The sequence below is a fragment of the Mustela lutreola genome, chromosome 4 (genome assembly GCF_030435805.1).
Source record: "Mustela lutreola isolate mMusLut2 chromosome 4, mMusLut2.pri, whole genome shotgun sequence".
Taxonomy (NCBI): Eukaryota; Metazoa; Chordata; class Mammalia; order Carnivora; family Mustelidae; genus Mustela; species Mustela lutreola.
Genome location: NC_081293.1, coordinates 87731674 through 87746410, shown reverse-complemented (window position 1 = coordinate 87746410; position 14737 = coordinate 87731674). Strand labels below are relative to the sequence as shown.

Genomic DNA, 14737 nt, shown 5'->3' with positions numbered 1-14737 from the left:
AGATAGAGTCGTGGCCTCTTAAAACTGGGATTCATATGTTATACCTCAATAGACGGTGAGACTCGAGGAGCTGTACAAATGAGGGACGGAAGACCGTCATGATCTATTAGAGGATGTCCCCTTCCATCTCACATCCAGCCGAGGTATGGGTCCCCTGACCGCCTGTCCATGTGCGTATGGTGTCACGGGGTCCCGATCTTTCTCACACAGGAGGCGTATGATGCTGATTTCTTTCTTATTCCCTTGGACCAGTGCACCAGGTTTCCATACTAGAGTGCGGGGTGGGGGGATGTACTGAATTTCCTCTTGTTTTCTAATAGGGCCATGGAGCAGTACATTTGCGATGCTCTCACTGTATCATTTTTAAGGTCAGGTATTTAAAGTGGCACAAACCTTTGATGTGGGCTTAAATTCTGAGTATTATAAAAATTTAGTGCAAAGCAGGGACTTTCTTGAAAGATGCTGCCGTCTCGAGGGTACTACTTCTGTGTGAAGTGCTGACAATTTGGGATCATTTTTTAATAAACACATCTCATATTTGGCACACAAAGTGGGGCATTTAGAAAGCCATGAAAATAAGCCCATGCATAAAATATGGCATTAAAAAAGGTAACTGTGAACTTTGCAGATGGACTGGCATGAAAAAAGCTGTCTTTTGTTAGGGTGGACATGAGAGCTTACGACTCTTTGCTGCTGCAATAAGAGCAGGAACTTAAGTTGTTTGGTTATTTGGAAATAACAGCTAGAGAGAGGGCTCCTTCTGGTTCATCCATATTTTATTAGGGCAGCAGTTAAAAAATTCATTAGAGACACCCATCTGTAGCTAGCAGCACTCTGAGGGGGGTTCAGATGGCGATCAGAGTTTTGAGTAGCACTTTACATGAAAAGAAAAAGACAATCGTTTATGAGAATTAATAGCACCATGGAGAGAGGCTGTCCAGTGATTTCAGAGCAAACATGTCCACGTGGTCTGTGAATCTCTTTCTGCTGAATTCCTCAATGACCTGCTTGAGCAGGAGGTTGATCCAGGCCTAGAAAGGAAAGAAAACACAGAAAACTGGATTAGAGAGATGGGAAGGGCTGGGTAGACAAGAGAGTATAGGTTGTCTCTGTGATGCTGTGATGGATGGGGTGTGTATGTGTGCGTGTGTGTGTGTGTGTGAGAGAGAGAGAGAGAGAGAGAGAGAGAGAGAGAGAGATTGGTGCAGGAGAGAGACACAGAAGGAGAGACAGACAAAGAGGCAGAGAGAGAGAGACAGTTAGTGATAGAGTTAGAGAGAGGCAGAGAGAGACACAGAGAGAGAGAGACAGGCAGAGTGGCAGAGAGGGAGAGAGTCAGAGAGTCAGAGAGAGTCATAGAGAAACAGAGAAAGAAACAGAGAGAGAGGGACAGAGGGTCAGAGAGGGAGACTGAGAGAGTCAGAGAGAGAGTCAGAGAGAGAATAGATTCCTACTGGCCTCCAGGAGTCTTATTAGTACAGGAAAAGGCTGTGAGTCAGACCCGAGGCTGCTTTGGTTACGCTTTGCCTTGAACTCTGCCTCCAGGTGCCCGTGTGCAGGTGTCTTTGCTTCAGGGTGATATCCTTGTCTTTATCCCTGAATTGAGAATAAGATTGTTTTTGAGTAGTTACTCTGTGCCAGGCACGGTATAGGGCAGTGAAATTCATACTCTGACCTGTCTTTCCAGCACTGCTATGAACCCGAGTCCCCTGTAACAGACAAGGCAAGCAGTGTCACAGGGAACTCAGCGGCGTTCACTACGGAGAGGAAGAGCCGAGTGTCAGGTTCAGGCAATCCGTCTCCAGGTCCACACCCTTCTCTAGTACAAAGTACATGTCTACAAATCGTGTGAGCACACAGGCGTGTGCTTTTGTTTTAAGATTTTTTTTCTTAACTGAGAGAGATGTGAGTGAGCAAGAGAGCAGGGGGAGCGGCAGAGGGAGAGGGAGAGAATCCCAAGCAGACTCTGTGCTGAGTGTGGAGCCCGACACAGGGCTTGATCCCACGACCCCGAGGTCATGACCTGAGCTGAAACCAAGAGTCAGATGCTTAACTGACTGAGCCACCCAGGTGTTCCTGTGTACCTGTTTTTTTTAATAAGCCTTTTATTTTGGAATACCTCCAGATTCATAGAAAGCGACAAAGATGCGGCAGCGTTCCTTCCCCCACCCACCCTGCCGCTTCCCCTCCCGCAAACAGCTTCTGTAATCGTGGCACAGTTACGACAGCTCAGAAATGAACATTGGCACAATGAACTGAACTAGAGATCTTACCTGGATTTCACCAGGTTTCCCAAAAATAGTTTTTCTTTGTTCTAGGATCCAGTTACCTGTTCCACGCACGGGTTTTGACTCTTAAACTCCCAAGGGTGCTGAATGCTGGCCGGCGGTTTGGCCCCCGTTCCTCTCCGTGCACGTTAGGGCAGTGAGACCGTGCCCAGCAGCAGCCTGTCTCCCGGCTGCCCCCGGCCCCCCACTCCCCAGGGGGTGGTGCTGTGGGGCCCAAGACTCCCATTGTCTGACTAAAAGCGGAAACTTTATGCAGGCTAGAAGATTCAGAACAGATGTATGGGGACACATTGTAGATACAGGCCACATTTTGTCCATGCCTAGAGGTTCTCCATGAAAAGCCACATTTCAAGAAACAAAGAAGTTTAGGGGAAAGAGAAGATTCTGCAAAGCAGCAGCCTCAGCAAGGTCATGAGTGTTGCGTGTGATGCACTCAGATTCCGAGCACAGCAGGAGCTTCAGCAGGACTCTAACCTGGAGCAGACGTTCCCAACCCTGGCATCCCCCTGGGATCACCTTGCAAGTGCCGAGTCCCACCACCCAGCATGGCGAGTTCCTCATTTTGAAAAGAGACCCCGGTGACTGCCGGGCAGCCATGATTGGGACCCACTCAGTGCTGCCGTTGGAATGTGAACGCGGAGGACAGCAGGTGACAAGGGTCCGCACCCCACGAATGACACTGGACGCTTCGGGCTGCATGTCCCGAGGCCGATATCCCACAGGCGACACCTCTGGGAAGCACACGTGATTACTCGGGTCATTTCCTGTCACTTCTTTTCCCCGGCCTCCTCCTCTTCCAGAGTTCTCCGCCACCGGGGGCATCCTGGGCCCTTCAGGATCTCCGCCTGCCAGCTGTGTTTCCAGCTGTCTTCTCTCTAGTGCAGGGCCCTGCCTCTGCCTGTCCCTGCACCCCATGTGCCGTCCCTCCACTCCCCGCCAGCCTCCTGGGCTTCCTCATGACCCACCGTCTGCTGCATGATCCGCAGGGGCCCAGCCGGCCTGGGCCACGGATGTTTGGCCCTCTTGGAGCTATCACTTCCATTGCTGTGTACTTGCTCGTCCTCCACGGGCAGGGACCTCCCCTCCGTTGTGGCTTTGTAGCCTCTACCTCTGGGTCCAGCTGCGGGATCGGCTCCGGGTGCGTCTCCCTTTCCCACCGCTGTGAGCTCCTTAAGGGCAGGGCCTGTGCCTCTGAAAACTCCTTACAGACTATCTCCCAGTTATAAACTTCGTCCGACACACAGGTTGCAGAGACTATCAGCGCCATGTACCTGCCACCCACTTGAGTGATGACCGGTACCCTTGACCTCCATCACCAACAGCATCTCCTCCCTGGACCAGCTTGCGCTATTTATTTATTTATTTTTTCTCTTTTCTACGTACCTTTAGCCCATACATGTCATGTGTGTTCCAGGCAGAACAGTCTTTCCGGTTTCCCTGACTCGGGGCTGACACTAGCCAGTGAAGCCCCTGTTCAGCGTGGGGCGTCCCTTTCAATGGAGAAGCTGTTTGAGGAAGTGAGATCTGCGGCCCAGGAGTCAGAGCTCTGCGTTTGGGTGACCGGGAGGCTGATAGAAAACCACAGAGCTTTGTTCTCACGGGACTGCCGGTGGTTGGCCAGAGGGCCGTGCTCTGCAGACCTGTGGGCATCTACACTCACAGGGCGTGTTGTGGCTTTGAAGATTATGGAAATACCAGATCGGGAGGAAGTGGCTCTGGTCACCAAGGCCCATGGTGAGCAGTCACGTCTAGGAGAACGATCTTCCTCTCAGAGGGACAGAGAGTGTCCGTTTGTGAAGATGACACATCCGCAAGCCTGTGGTGACTGCTTGGCCGAGAGACTCATTGAGAATATCACTCTTCTGGCCCCAGATCTTTGTGTGTGTAAATACTGCCTGCGGGAGGGCGGTGGAGGCGGGAGGCCGTCCAGAGTGCTACGGAGAGCTGCTGCTTGCCCTTTGTCACATAAGAGACCCAGAGTCAACGTGAGGTGTGCAGCAGAGGACACACACAGATGGCCCGAGCGATGGGACGCCTCCTGGCCCCGTGACCTCACCCGGGAAAGGACCAGGCTGACTGTGCCTGCAGCAGGCGCACTTCCCTCACTTTTGCCTCCGTTGGGTGCCTTCTAACTGCTGTCCTGGCGTCCTCTCTCACTCCCTGGGGTCTGTTCTCCGCAGAGTGAGCTCTTAAAACGTGCCCATCCGCTCATGCCCCGCCTCTACTTCCTGTCCTTCAAGGGCCTCGTCCGTCCGGCTCAGGGCAAAGATCCAGGCTTGGTGCGGCCCATACGCCCTGCGGCCTCCGGCTCCATCCTGGCCCGGCCCATCAGCGGTGTCCTCCAGCCCGCTCCCCCAGCTGGCCTCCTTCCCTCCTCTAAGTCTCCGTCCTGCAGTCTCCCTTGGGGCCTCTCGAACCCTCGCTCGGCTGTGCAGCTCAGCCAGACCCCGCCAGACAAAGCCAGGTGCCCTGCCCTGTGCGGCCCGGCCCCACGCGCCTGTCCTTCACCACCCAGGCGGGACTCCCTGCGTGTGTGCTTCCGTCCTCTCTCTGCTCCCCCCACGACGGCAACCCCCTAGCGGGCAGGCCACCTGTGCTTGCTGGCTGGACTCTTTCTAGGACACAGTTGGGGTTCTCTGAGGGGCAGACGCGGAGTTACACAGGCAAGAGGCTGATGGAGGGGGATGCCCGTGCAGGATAAAGGGGGGAGCAGGACAAGGCAGGGGAGCGGCCAGCGAGATGAGAAGGAGGCCTCCGATCACAGCGCAGACCTGCTTGTTAGAGGCGTCCCGGGTCCCCCAGAACAGGCCTGTCTTGTCACCCTTCTTCCCTTCAATCCCAAGAGGTGCGTTTTTGGGGTGACCTAAATTCGGGAGTATTCTGGGACTCATGAAGTCTGTGCTTTGCAAAGAACTGTGAGGGAAACCAATAGAGCCAACTGGAATACCCCATTCACTTAATTTCAGATCGAATTCTCCTCCTCTGTGATTAAAGTAGCCCGTTCTGCCCTCTGACGGTTTTTGTGTGCGCGCCGTGTGTCCCCTCCCAGATCCCGAGCCCCTGGGGGAAGGGACGGCGTCTCGCTTGTGTCCGCATCCCATGGAGCAGCTAGTGTTCCGTAAGGAGTCGTTTTATTAAAACAGATGGTGCATTAAAGGGAAACACAATAAATGTTGATTTATTCCTCACGAGCACCCGCCATGCTTGCTCCATGCTACGACCATGACCTGAGCCACTTCTGAACCTCAGGTGCTCTCTGAACTGTCAGAGAAAGAGGACCTTGTGCTCGGTTCAGCGTTTATGCTCTGTAGGAATTCGACTGGATCCTGATTCTTTGAAAACAAGTTAATCCACGGGGATGTGCGGTTTTCTTACGATTCAGGATCTTTGGTTAACCTGAATGTTTTAGAAAAGACTTTTGCTCCGACCATGACAAATAGGATTAAAATTCCTTCCATGAGAAGAATACATTCATTTATGCTTTCTCTATACATTGATATCCAAGTTGTGCTCTGCAAAGTCTTCCGTGCTTGTTCTTTCCTGACTATTCTGTGTGTTCTCAGCAGCGGCCCTGAGGGAGACAGACATGCTCTCCCCACATGAGTCATTCCCCAAATGAATCACTGAGGAACCGTGTGGCCAGGTGACTTCCCCCAGCCCACATGGGCATTTCATGTAGATTTGAACTTTGTGTCTTGGTTTTAAGTTCTTACAAGTAGATTCATGTATATCATGTTTTTAAAAATTGCATATTTTAGATTTCCTATTTAAAAGATTTAAAAGATTTCCTATTTAAAAATAAATATTACTGGCCAACGTGTATTGGAATGCTTTCCAATACTAGGATTTTTGGAAAATGATGAGGGTGTCCAGAAGCTCACGTATAGCGTAAGTGGGGAACAATTTACATACACGGAAGACAATGGCTAGCAGTGCTGGGTAAGTAAGTAGGGGGTCAGGAGTGGTGTGGATCGTTCTTAGAGACTTGGGACCTGCACCATCAGGACAAGGCAGCCGATGGGGAAGGGCGTTGGAAGCCGAAGGATGGGAAGGATTTGTCTGGAAGAAGAAGGTTAGAGGCAGGCAGACAGGATATTTGCTGGTTAACATGGGTTTCCCTTAATTTTCTCTATAAGTTAGATGAGCACATGTTTCTGGGCACCTTATCTGGACTGCGTGTAGAGGTCTTTTGTCATTTGGGTCTATTCTAAGCTCTTGTCTTTCACTCCCCTTGCCGTCCCGGAGCTCACTGGGCTGGATGGCGGTGGAGGTGGGGATCCTACATAACCCGGACTGGGAGGTCTGCTCTCCTCTCCCTAGAGTCTGTTCCGGAGCCGGAGGCTGTAGGGGATGGAGGAGGCTGCGTGAGGCAAGCCTCCCTCCTCAGCCTCTCCAGGGCCAGATGGGCAGAATGAAACCATCTCTGAGTTTTATAAGGAGCAGAAGGCACAGCTGGTTTCCCGGTCAGCTCTCAAATCTCTAAAACTCGCCATGTCCTTCCTGCCCACTCAACCCTGAGGGTATGCATCAGTCAGGAAGGAAATTTGCCCTCTGAGGTCGGAATGCATCATAACCCTTAACTGCAGGGCGTGACGGCAGGTTGGGGTTTGGACCAATCTAAGAGGTAGGATTTCAGGCAGGAGAGATAGTGATAATTGATTTCTGGTCAGAAGGGCTATTGTAAGTTTCCTTAAAAAATAAAAAATTTAAAAAAATTGATAAAGGGGGATTTGGGGTATAGGGACCTGGGAGTCTTTCTAGAGATTTCTGAGCTGCCATCTGCCCAATATGAGTTTCTTCTATTCCTTCTAGCTCATTCCAGAAGTGCCATCCAGATCCAGCTGTCAGTTCTGTCCCTCCTGAGGGTTAGGATTAATAGTGTGTGATTGCCTCTGCCCCTTGGGCGACCTTCTAGGAAGGCCCACGCCAGGGGATGGGACGTGTGAGGGGTCTGGTGGGTGCAGGAGCTGGGCCGTCCACACAGCTGACCCTTCTTTCTCGTCCCACATTTGGTGAACATATTTCTCACGCCTGGTGTTCTTGGCTTGTTGCTCAGCAGCACTGTGGCCCAAGGACATCTTACCAGAAGCCCAGTAGAACATTGGTTCTCTTTGTGGTTGGGACCTTGATGTCAGAGACACCCTCAGGTCGTGAAACCCCTGAGGGAAAGGGTAGGGCAGAGTCCTTCAGATCACATAGCATGGTGACCCAATTTGACCTTTTTCAAGATTTTTAAAAAAATCTTCATTGGGATTGTTAGGTCCGTTATTAAAACGAAACTGAGACAAAGTGAAAGTTATTTAAAGCTTTATTTTCTGATAAGTATTAGAAGTTAGACCGATCGGCCAGGGGGATGAGAGTGAGACAAGGTGAAAGTTATGCAAAGCTCTATTCTTTGCTTAGCATTAGAAGTCAGACTGAACAGCCAGGGCCGTTTCTGAAGAGAGCTACCACCCCCAGCTTACAAGCTCAAGAATTGACTGACTGACTGGTCAGGGCTGCCTCCAAAGAGAGTGACTCCTCCCAGTCTCACAGACTAACTTTTATAGAGCAAAAGCCTGGCCACACATAGGTGGCCAATGAGATTGTAACATTGCATAGTCAGGTTAGGTCATACGCAGGTGGCCACTTGAATTACAGTTTACCCTATAGTAGCTGTTTGAACTAACCTATCACTCTGGTCAGAATTGGTGCCCAAGTTTGGCGCCCAAAAGGCGGGGTTTACATTCTTCGGTGGTTAGGGAGACAGTATCTGTACTTTTTACTGATTGGATGTCTCCACCTGGCCTGACTCATCCTTGTATTCTGGGCTCTGTTGTTAGGAACTGACCGACCATATTTTACTGGTTTCTCAGACTTGCTTCTAAGTAAGTTTCTCTGGGCAGGGGCGCATGGTCAGTTTAAGTTTTACTGCACAAACAACACAGTGGCTTTTAACCAAGATGGAGTCGCTCTGGCTAAATAGGTCCTTACAGTATAAGTACATATAACATAAAATTTACCCTCTTAACCATTTTTAAGGATACAATTCAATGTCATTAAGTATATCCACATTATTATACAACTATTACCCCCATCCATTTCCAGCACTTTTTCAGCTTCTGAAACTGAAACTTTGTCCACATTAAACATCAACTACCCCATCCCTGCCCATCACCAGTCTACTTTCTGGCTCTATGCATTTGCCTCTTCTAGATACCTTATATAAATGTATACATGTTCATAAATACAATATTTGCCCATTTCTGGCTGGCTTGTTTCATTTAGCATGATGTCCTCAGTGTTCATCCAAGTTGTGGCCTGGGTTAGAATTTCTTTCCTTTTTAAGGCTGAATAATGTTCCGTTGTATGACTTTACCATTTTTTGTTTATCCATTCACCCACTGACCAACATGTGGGTTGCTTGTACCGTTGACTGTTGTGAATCACGCTGCTGTGATTGTGCACGGATGCACAATTATCTCAGATATTTTTTCTGCTTTCAATACCTCTGGGTATACAATAAGAAGTAGAATTATTGAACCATGTAATAATTCTATTTTTAGCTTTTTGAAGAACTACTGTACTCTCTTCAGCTACTCTGAATACCCATCAAGAAATGCACACTAGTTTCAATTTTTCTGCATTCTAATCCACACTTGTTATTTTCTGTTTAAAAATTTTGATTTCAATGTCTTAATTTTTTTTAAAAGTTTTTATTTAAATTCCAGTTAGTGGGGCATCTGGGTGGCTCAGTAGGTTAAGCCTCTGCCTTCTCCTCAGGTCATGATCTAAGGGTCCTAGGATTGAGCCCCACATCGGGCTCTCTTCTCAGCAGGGAGCCTGATTCCCCCTCTTTCTCTGCCTGCCTCTCTGCCTACTTGTGATCCCTGTCTGTCAAATGAATAAATAAAATCTTAAAAAAAAAAAGTTGCAGTTAGTTCACATATAATGTAATATCAGTTCCTGGTGTACAAACTTTCATACAACACTTCCAGCCCAGTGCTCATCACAAGTGCACTCCTCAATCACTGCTGGGTTTTTTTTTTTTTTTTTTTTGATAGTAACTGTCTAAATGTGTGGTCCAATTTGGACTATTAACTAAGTAGTTAATTCCTTCTGTACATTTTTAATCCTGTCCTTTTCTACTGATTCCAGCTTTGCATGGCCTCTGTCATTAAGAAATAAGACAAATCAATCTTCTGACTTCCTGTCATTTCAAGTTATCATCCTCAGGGATACACCTGGAGGCCAAGGGTACGGGAAGAGCATGTGTTTTGGAATCGATAGGCCTTGGTTCATCCATCCGTCCCTCACCCATCCATGCATCCATTCATACATCATTTATCAAGCCACTTAGGGGCACAGGAGGGTATTATGCTGGTTTATTGTCCTGAAATGAGCTTGGGTGAGCTATGAGCTTACCAAAACAGGCTTTGGTAAGCTACCATCTGGGAGTTTTGGGCAAACTGAAACCTTCTGAGCTTTAGTTTTATTATTTGTGAAGTGGAAATGGTAGCAAGCGCCTAGGGTTGTATATTATATACCTCCCTCCCTTTCTTTACCCCGACTTCCTCTCCCACCCGTGATAGCCCTTACTTTCACTCCTCCCTCCACTGCCAGCTTCTGGAATTCTATGTACATGGGTGGTATTAACCCTTTCCTGGCACCAGGCAGTCGGCACGCCCGGCTGGCAAGAGAAGGCCACTGTGTGAACCTGTCTTGGGCTCTTTTGTCCTTAGATGCTCAAATTCTGGGAACGGGTGGCTCATGGGTCACTGCTCATTCCCCAGGATTACCATGGACACCCATTCTGAAGACTGCTGTGTGCCATGATCATAACACAGGAGGCCCCCAAAAACGAAGTGCTTTCCACTTACTGTGACAAAGATCCTGGGCCCCTTCATGTTCTGGGGACACAGCGGGATGTGTGGTCCTGGCATGAAGCTTTGTTCCACTCCTCACCAGAGGCTGTAGCGTACCTGTGGCCACGTTCAGTGCTGCCTGGTCTTCCTTGCACGCTTTGCATTTCATCTGATTCGTGGTGTGGCAGAGTGCACCTGTGAGAGCGCTGTGTGGGCCAGGAGAGTCAGGAGACTTGGTCACTCAGTTTCCCTGAGCCTCAGTTTTCTTAACTGTAGAAGGAAACAATTCCTGGTCTGGGCGATTCCCATGATTTTGGCAGTGAGCACGTGAAATGAGCATAGGTTATGCACATATTCTTAGTAACGATGTGCTGTGACACAGAGAAATAAGAACTCACATCTTCGGCACACAGATTATGAGTGCCAGGCACTGTTCTAGGCTGTCTATGCACCACGACTCATTTGGTTCAATGTACACAACCACACTGGGTGAGAGGTACTGGTCATGTCTCCATTTTCCCGATCAGCACATTGAGGCACAGAGAGGTCAGGTAACGTGTGGAAGGTCACAGTCAGCCATGGGGCAGCCAGGGCTTGAACCTGGCCGTGAAGTGCCAGACCCTGCTCTCAGCCGCTGTACAAACCTGCCCAAGGGCTATCGGCATTTTTTGTTGTTTCTATTCCTGTTGCGTAGCTGGGCGAGGGACACAGCCCCTGGTTTATAGAGCACATCAGACAGGGCCTGCTGTGGGCTGCTGTGTGAGAGGAGTTGATGGATATAAGCTGTGCTCCAGCCAGCCCTCCAGGCTCTGGACGTGAGTGGGGGACATGGATAGCTCGGATAATGGAAACTTGCATATTGTCCAGTAAGTCGCTGGAATGAGTGATTGGCTCTCGTTTGGATGAGGATGCGGGCCTTTGCCTTCCAGTCACTCGCTCTCCAGGCCCAGTCTGGGAGATGCATGCTGATGTGCCCAGGAGCCCCACCGGCGAGATGCCAGAGGGTGCCGAAGGGGTCACTGAGGCCGTGTCTCCGACGGGCCTGGGACGTGTTGGCGTAACTCAGCCCCGTGGCTGCTGTGCTGAGCAGAGGAGCAGAGACGCTGAGCTGCTGCTACATGTTCGAGGCCAACACTGGGACAGGACCATTCGGATCTCCATGCTGTGTTGGCCCCATGACGCCTGAGCTGGCCTCTGTCTCTGACAAATGCACAGAGCAGTGGCCTCTAGTCCAGGATGCTCTCCAGATGCAGTTCCTCGGAGCTGCTGAGCAATGCGCGCTTACAGTGCTGTGTTCTCTCTTCCTCCCAGGTGGCCAGGATTGCTTACCACCTGCGGCATCCTTGCGGCGGCGGCGGCTGGCGCGGAGGCCCGGCTACATGAGAAGCACAGCGGGGCCCCGGATTGGGTTCCTCTACCCAGCAGTGGCCACTGCACTCCGTGCCCAGGGAGGGGCGTGCGGTGAGGAGTCCCACCAGTCTGAGTCCAGGGCCGGACGGGGTGGCCTTGATCCTGGAGGCCAGTGGCGAGGCCCCTCGGTGGGCAGCCCTGTTCCTAGGAGCACAGCAGCCTCAGCTCCGACCCCTGTGGGATACGGGGGCCTGGCAAGGACGCCTGCAAGAAGACCCTCAGGGCTCTTCGGGATTCAGTTCCAAGTTGGCACCACACTGCCTGCCAGGCCGGCCAGGTCGTGTGGCCCTGGGGACGCAGGGTGGCAGGGCGAGCTCCCGTCCATGGACAGTTCTGAGGCCCCCGGCACTGGCTGGGATGCTGGTGGCGGTGAAAGAGCAAAAGACACCTGGACAAAAGGTCGTCTGTTCCCAGAGGAGGTGAATGGTGACAGCTGTGGCCTCGGGAGTGATCCCAGGGTCCCCTCAGCCCCGGGCAGCTCTCAGGACACCTTTACCTCAAGCTTTAGCTTCATACGGCTCTCTCTTGGCTCTGCGGGGGAGCGTGGAGAAGCGGAAGGCTGCCCGCCCTCCAGAGAGGCCGAGGCCCCTTGTCAGAGCCCCAAGGACATGGAAGCCAAGGCTGCCAGCCTGGACAGGCCCCACGAACACCCTCGACTTCTCTCTCCCCACTTCTATCTCAAGACTACTCAGCGCCTGGCAGACTCTGCCCAGACTGCAGGGGGCAGCCACAGGCTGGAGAGGGAGATGCCGACTTTGTTGGACGTGGACACCGTCTCCTGCTTCTCCCCGGGCCCCTCTGGGTCTGAGGGCAGCAGCTTGGGGGACGCTCAGCGCTGGGAGACGCTGGTCCGGAGGTGTGAGCCCGTGCTGCTGGACTGCCTGCTGAGCGACCAGAGGCGGCTGGAGGTCAGTGTCCCCAGCCTCCGGGACCCTGATTATCACGGGCTCAGATCCGCTTCGGGCAGAGGGCAGGAAACGAGTTCGGGGAGGGCCACCGACTTCCCCCTGGAAGCTGAAGCAGCTCCTTTTGTAGCTGCAGCAAAAACATGTCCCTGCGCCTCTGTTTCTTCTCGCGCAGGGTGAATGCAGATCTGTCCCCGTTCTCCTCTTCTCTGTCACTTCGATGCTCAGATTTGCTCTCCCTCCGGCCACAGGCTCCTCTGCGGTTCCTGCCCTAAGTGACGTGTGGTTAGCTCTGCCCAGCTCTGCTCTGCAACAGGAAACTGAGGGGCAGGGGAGCTGGTGCTGGCTGGTGTGCGGTTGAGGGGTGTGAAGTTGGTGATGCCCCCATTGGGGGTGATGCTGAGTTTCATTTGCATTTACCCCTTGTCTGTCATCCCGCTCAGGGGGCACTGCCTGACACAGCCAGGAGACTTTGTTCCTGGTCGTTCCATTTCTTGGGCTCTCAGTTTCCTTACTTATTATTATTATTATTTTTTAAAGATTTTATTTATTTAGTTGATAGAGAGCACAAGTCAGCAGAGAGGCAGGCAGGGAGAGAGGAGGAAGCAGGCTCCCCGCTGAGTAGAGAGCCCGACGCGGGGCTCAATCCAAGGACCCTGAGATCATGACCTGAGCCGAAGGCCCCCGAACCACCCAGGAGCCCCTCAGTTTTCTTACTTAGATGGAAGCCTTGCTTGGGATTGTTCTGTGGCTGCAGTGAGAAGCTAGGATGTAAACATACATGTAAACCCGGCGTCGTGAGGGTGCTGTCCACCCAGTTACCTGAGAGATGGGTATAACTATGAGTAGGCAGTGTTGTTCTACCCGCAAAGTTCCCAGAGAAACCCAGGCAGAGGTGGTCCGCTGACCCCATTGGGCGGTTTGGCTCATCCTACGGAAAGGCTGTGTTTTCCTTCTGGGGTGTGTGCATGTGATGTGTGTGTATGTGTATAAGTGTGCATGTGTGTGTTTGTGTGCATACAGTTGTACAAGTGCATAAGGAAGTAGAACACCCACTCATCAGGCACTTGGCGGAAGTACCTGAAAATGTGAAGGTCATGTTCATTCCCAGCAGTTGGGCTCATTTATTTTCTGTTCTTTACACATGGTCTCATGTTCCTGGCCCTGGCCCTGATCTCCCTGTTTTAGCCCTTGCGGACCCCAGCCCAGCTATGTGATTTCTCTCTCACGATCTCCTTGTAGCTCTCCGTTCCCAGGTGATGCACAGAAACCTGGAATTCGATGTGAACAGCTGATATCATTGTCTTCCCCGCTAAACCTGTTCTTTTTTTTTTTTTTTTTTAAGATTTTATTTATTTGACAGAGAAAGAGACACAGTGAGAGAGGGAACACAAGCAGGGGAGGAGGGAGGGAGAAACAGGCTTCCCACCAAGCAGGGAGCCCAATGTGGGGCTCGATCCCGGGACCCTGGGATCATGACCTGAGCCGAAGGCAGACCCTTAACGACTGAGCCACGCAGGCGCCCCCCGACCAAACCTGTTCTAAAGGACCCTGGTCTTCATACCCATTTGTTGATTTTAATTAATAGCATCCATTTAGTTCTTTAGAGAAAGTGCAGATGTCTTCAACACCTCCCCCATCCTCACTCCCAACATCTGGTCGGCCCTCCTAGTCCAGCAGCTAACCTGCCTCTCGTGGCCACGGCCTCTGCCCTGGTTCAAACACTGGTTGTTTTTAACCTGGGTTTTGTAAGAGATTCTCCGCTTATTTACCTTCCTCAGTGTCTCTCTTCTCCAGTTCATCCCATGAATGACCAGCAGAGTTGTCTTTCAGAATGCCAGTGGGATGGTGTTACTCCTCGGCTTGAAACCTTTTGCTCTTCTCGGGATGGTATCCAAGTTCCTTATCCTGATAATTGAGATTTTCCCAACCCGCTCCAGCCTGCCCTAGTGCCTTACTCCTGCTGGCTCAGCCATCTGGTGCTGCTTCCTGTACCTGCAGACGCCAGGGAAAGCTGTGCCTTGGGCCTTTGCTTACAGTTCTCCCTCTGCCTAGAACGACCTTCCTACACGTTTCCACCTGCCAAGCTCCTGTAATTCCTCTGGTATGGGTCTGAAGCCACTTCCTTGTTAGACATCTCCTACCCCCTCTGGTCCAGATGAATCCCTCCTTCCATGTTGCTCTCGTAGTGCTCTGGACATGGCCCATGGTAGCATTCGTCACATGTAATAATCATTTGTTTGTGGGCCCAAGTTCTGTACTTGACCATGAGCTCTATAACGAGAGGTCA

At 51.3% G+C, this 14737-nt stretch overlaps 1 protein-coding gene across 9 annotated transcripts in view; it reads left to right on the top strand.

The window, feature by feature from the left end:
- The window catches only part of DISC1 (DISC1 scaffold protein), a 367278-nt gene that overhangs the window by 41679 nt on the left and 310862 nt on the right, over positions 1-14737 (top strand). For all 9 annotated transcript variants that reach the window (XR_009352717.1, XR_009352718.1, XR_009352719.1 and 6 more), the window contains exon 2: positions 11444-12450. Coding sequence is in view for 6 of the 9 variants with exons in the window: in XM_059170453.1 (XP_059026436.1) it covers positions 11444-12450 (1007 nt within the window). In the remaining 3 variants the exon portion in view is untranslated. The remainder of the gene's footprint in view (positions 1-11443; positions 12451-14737) is intronic.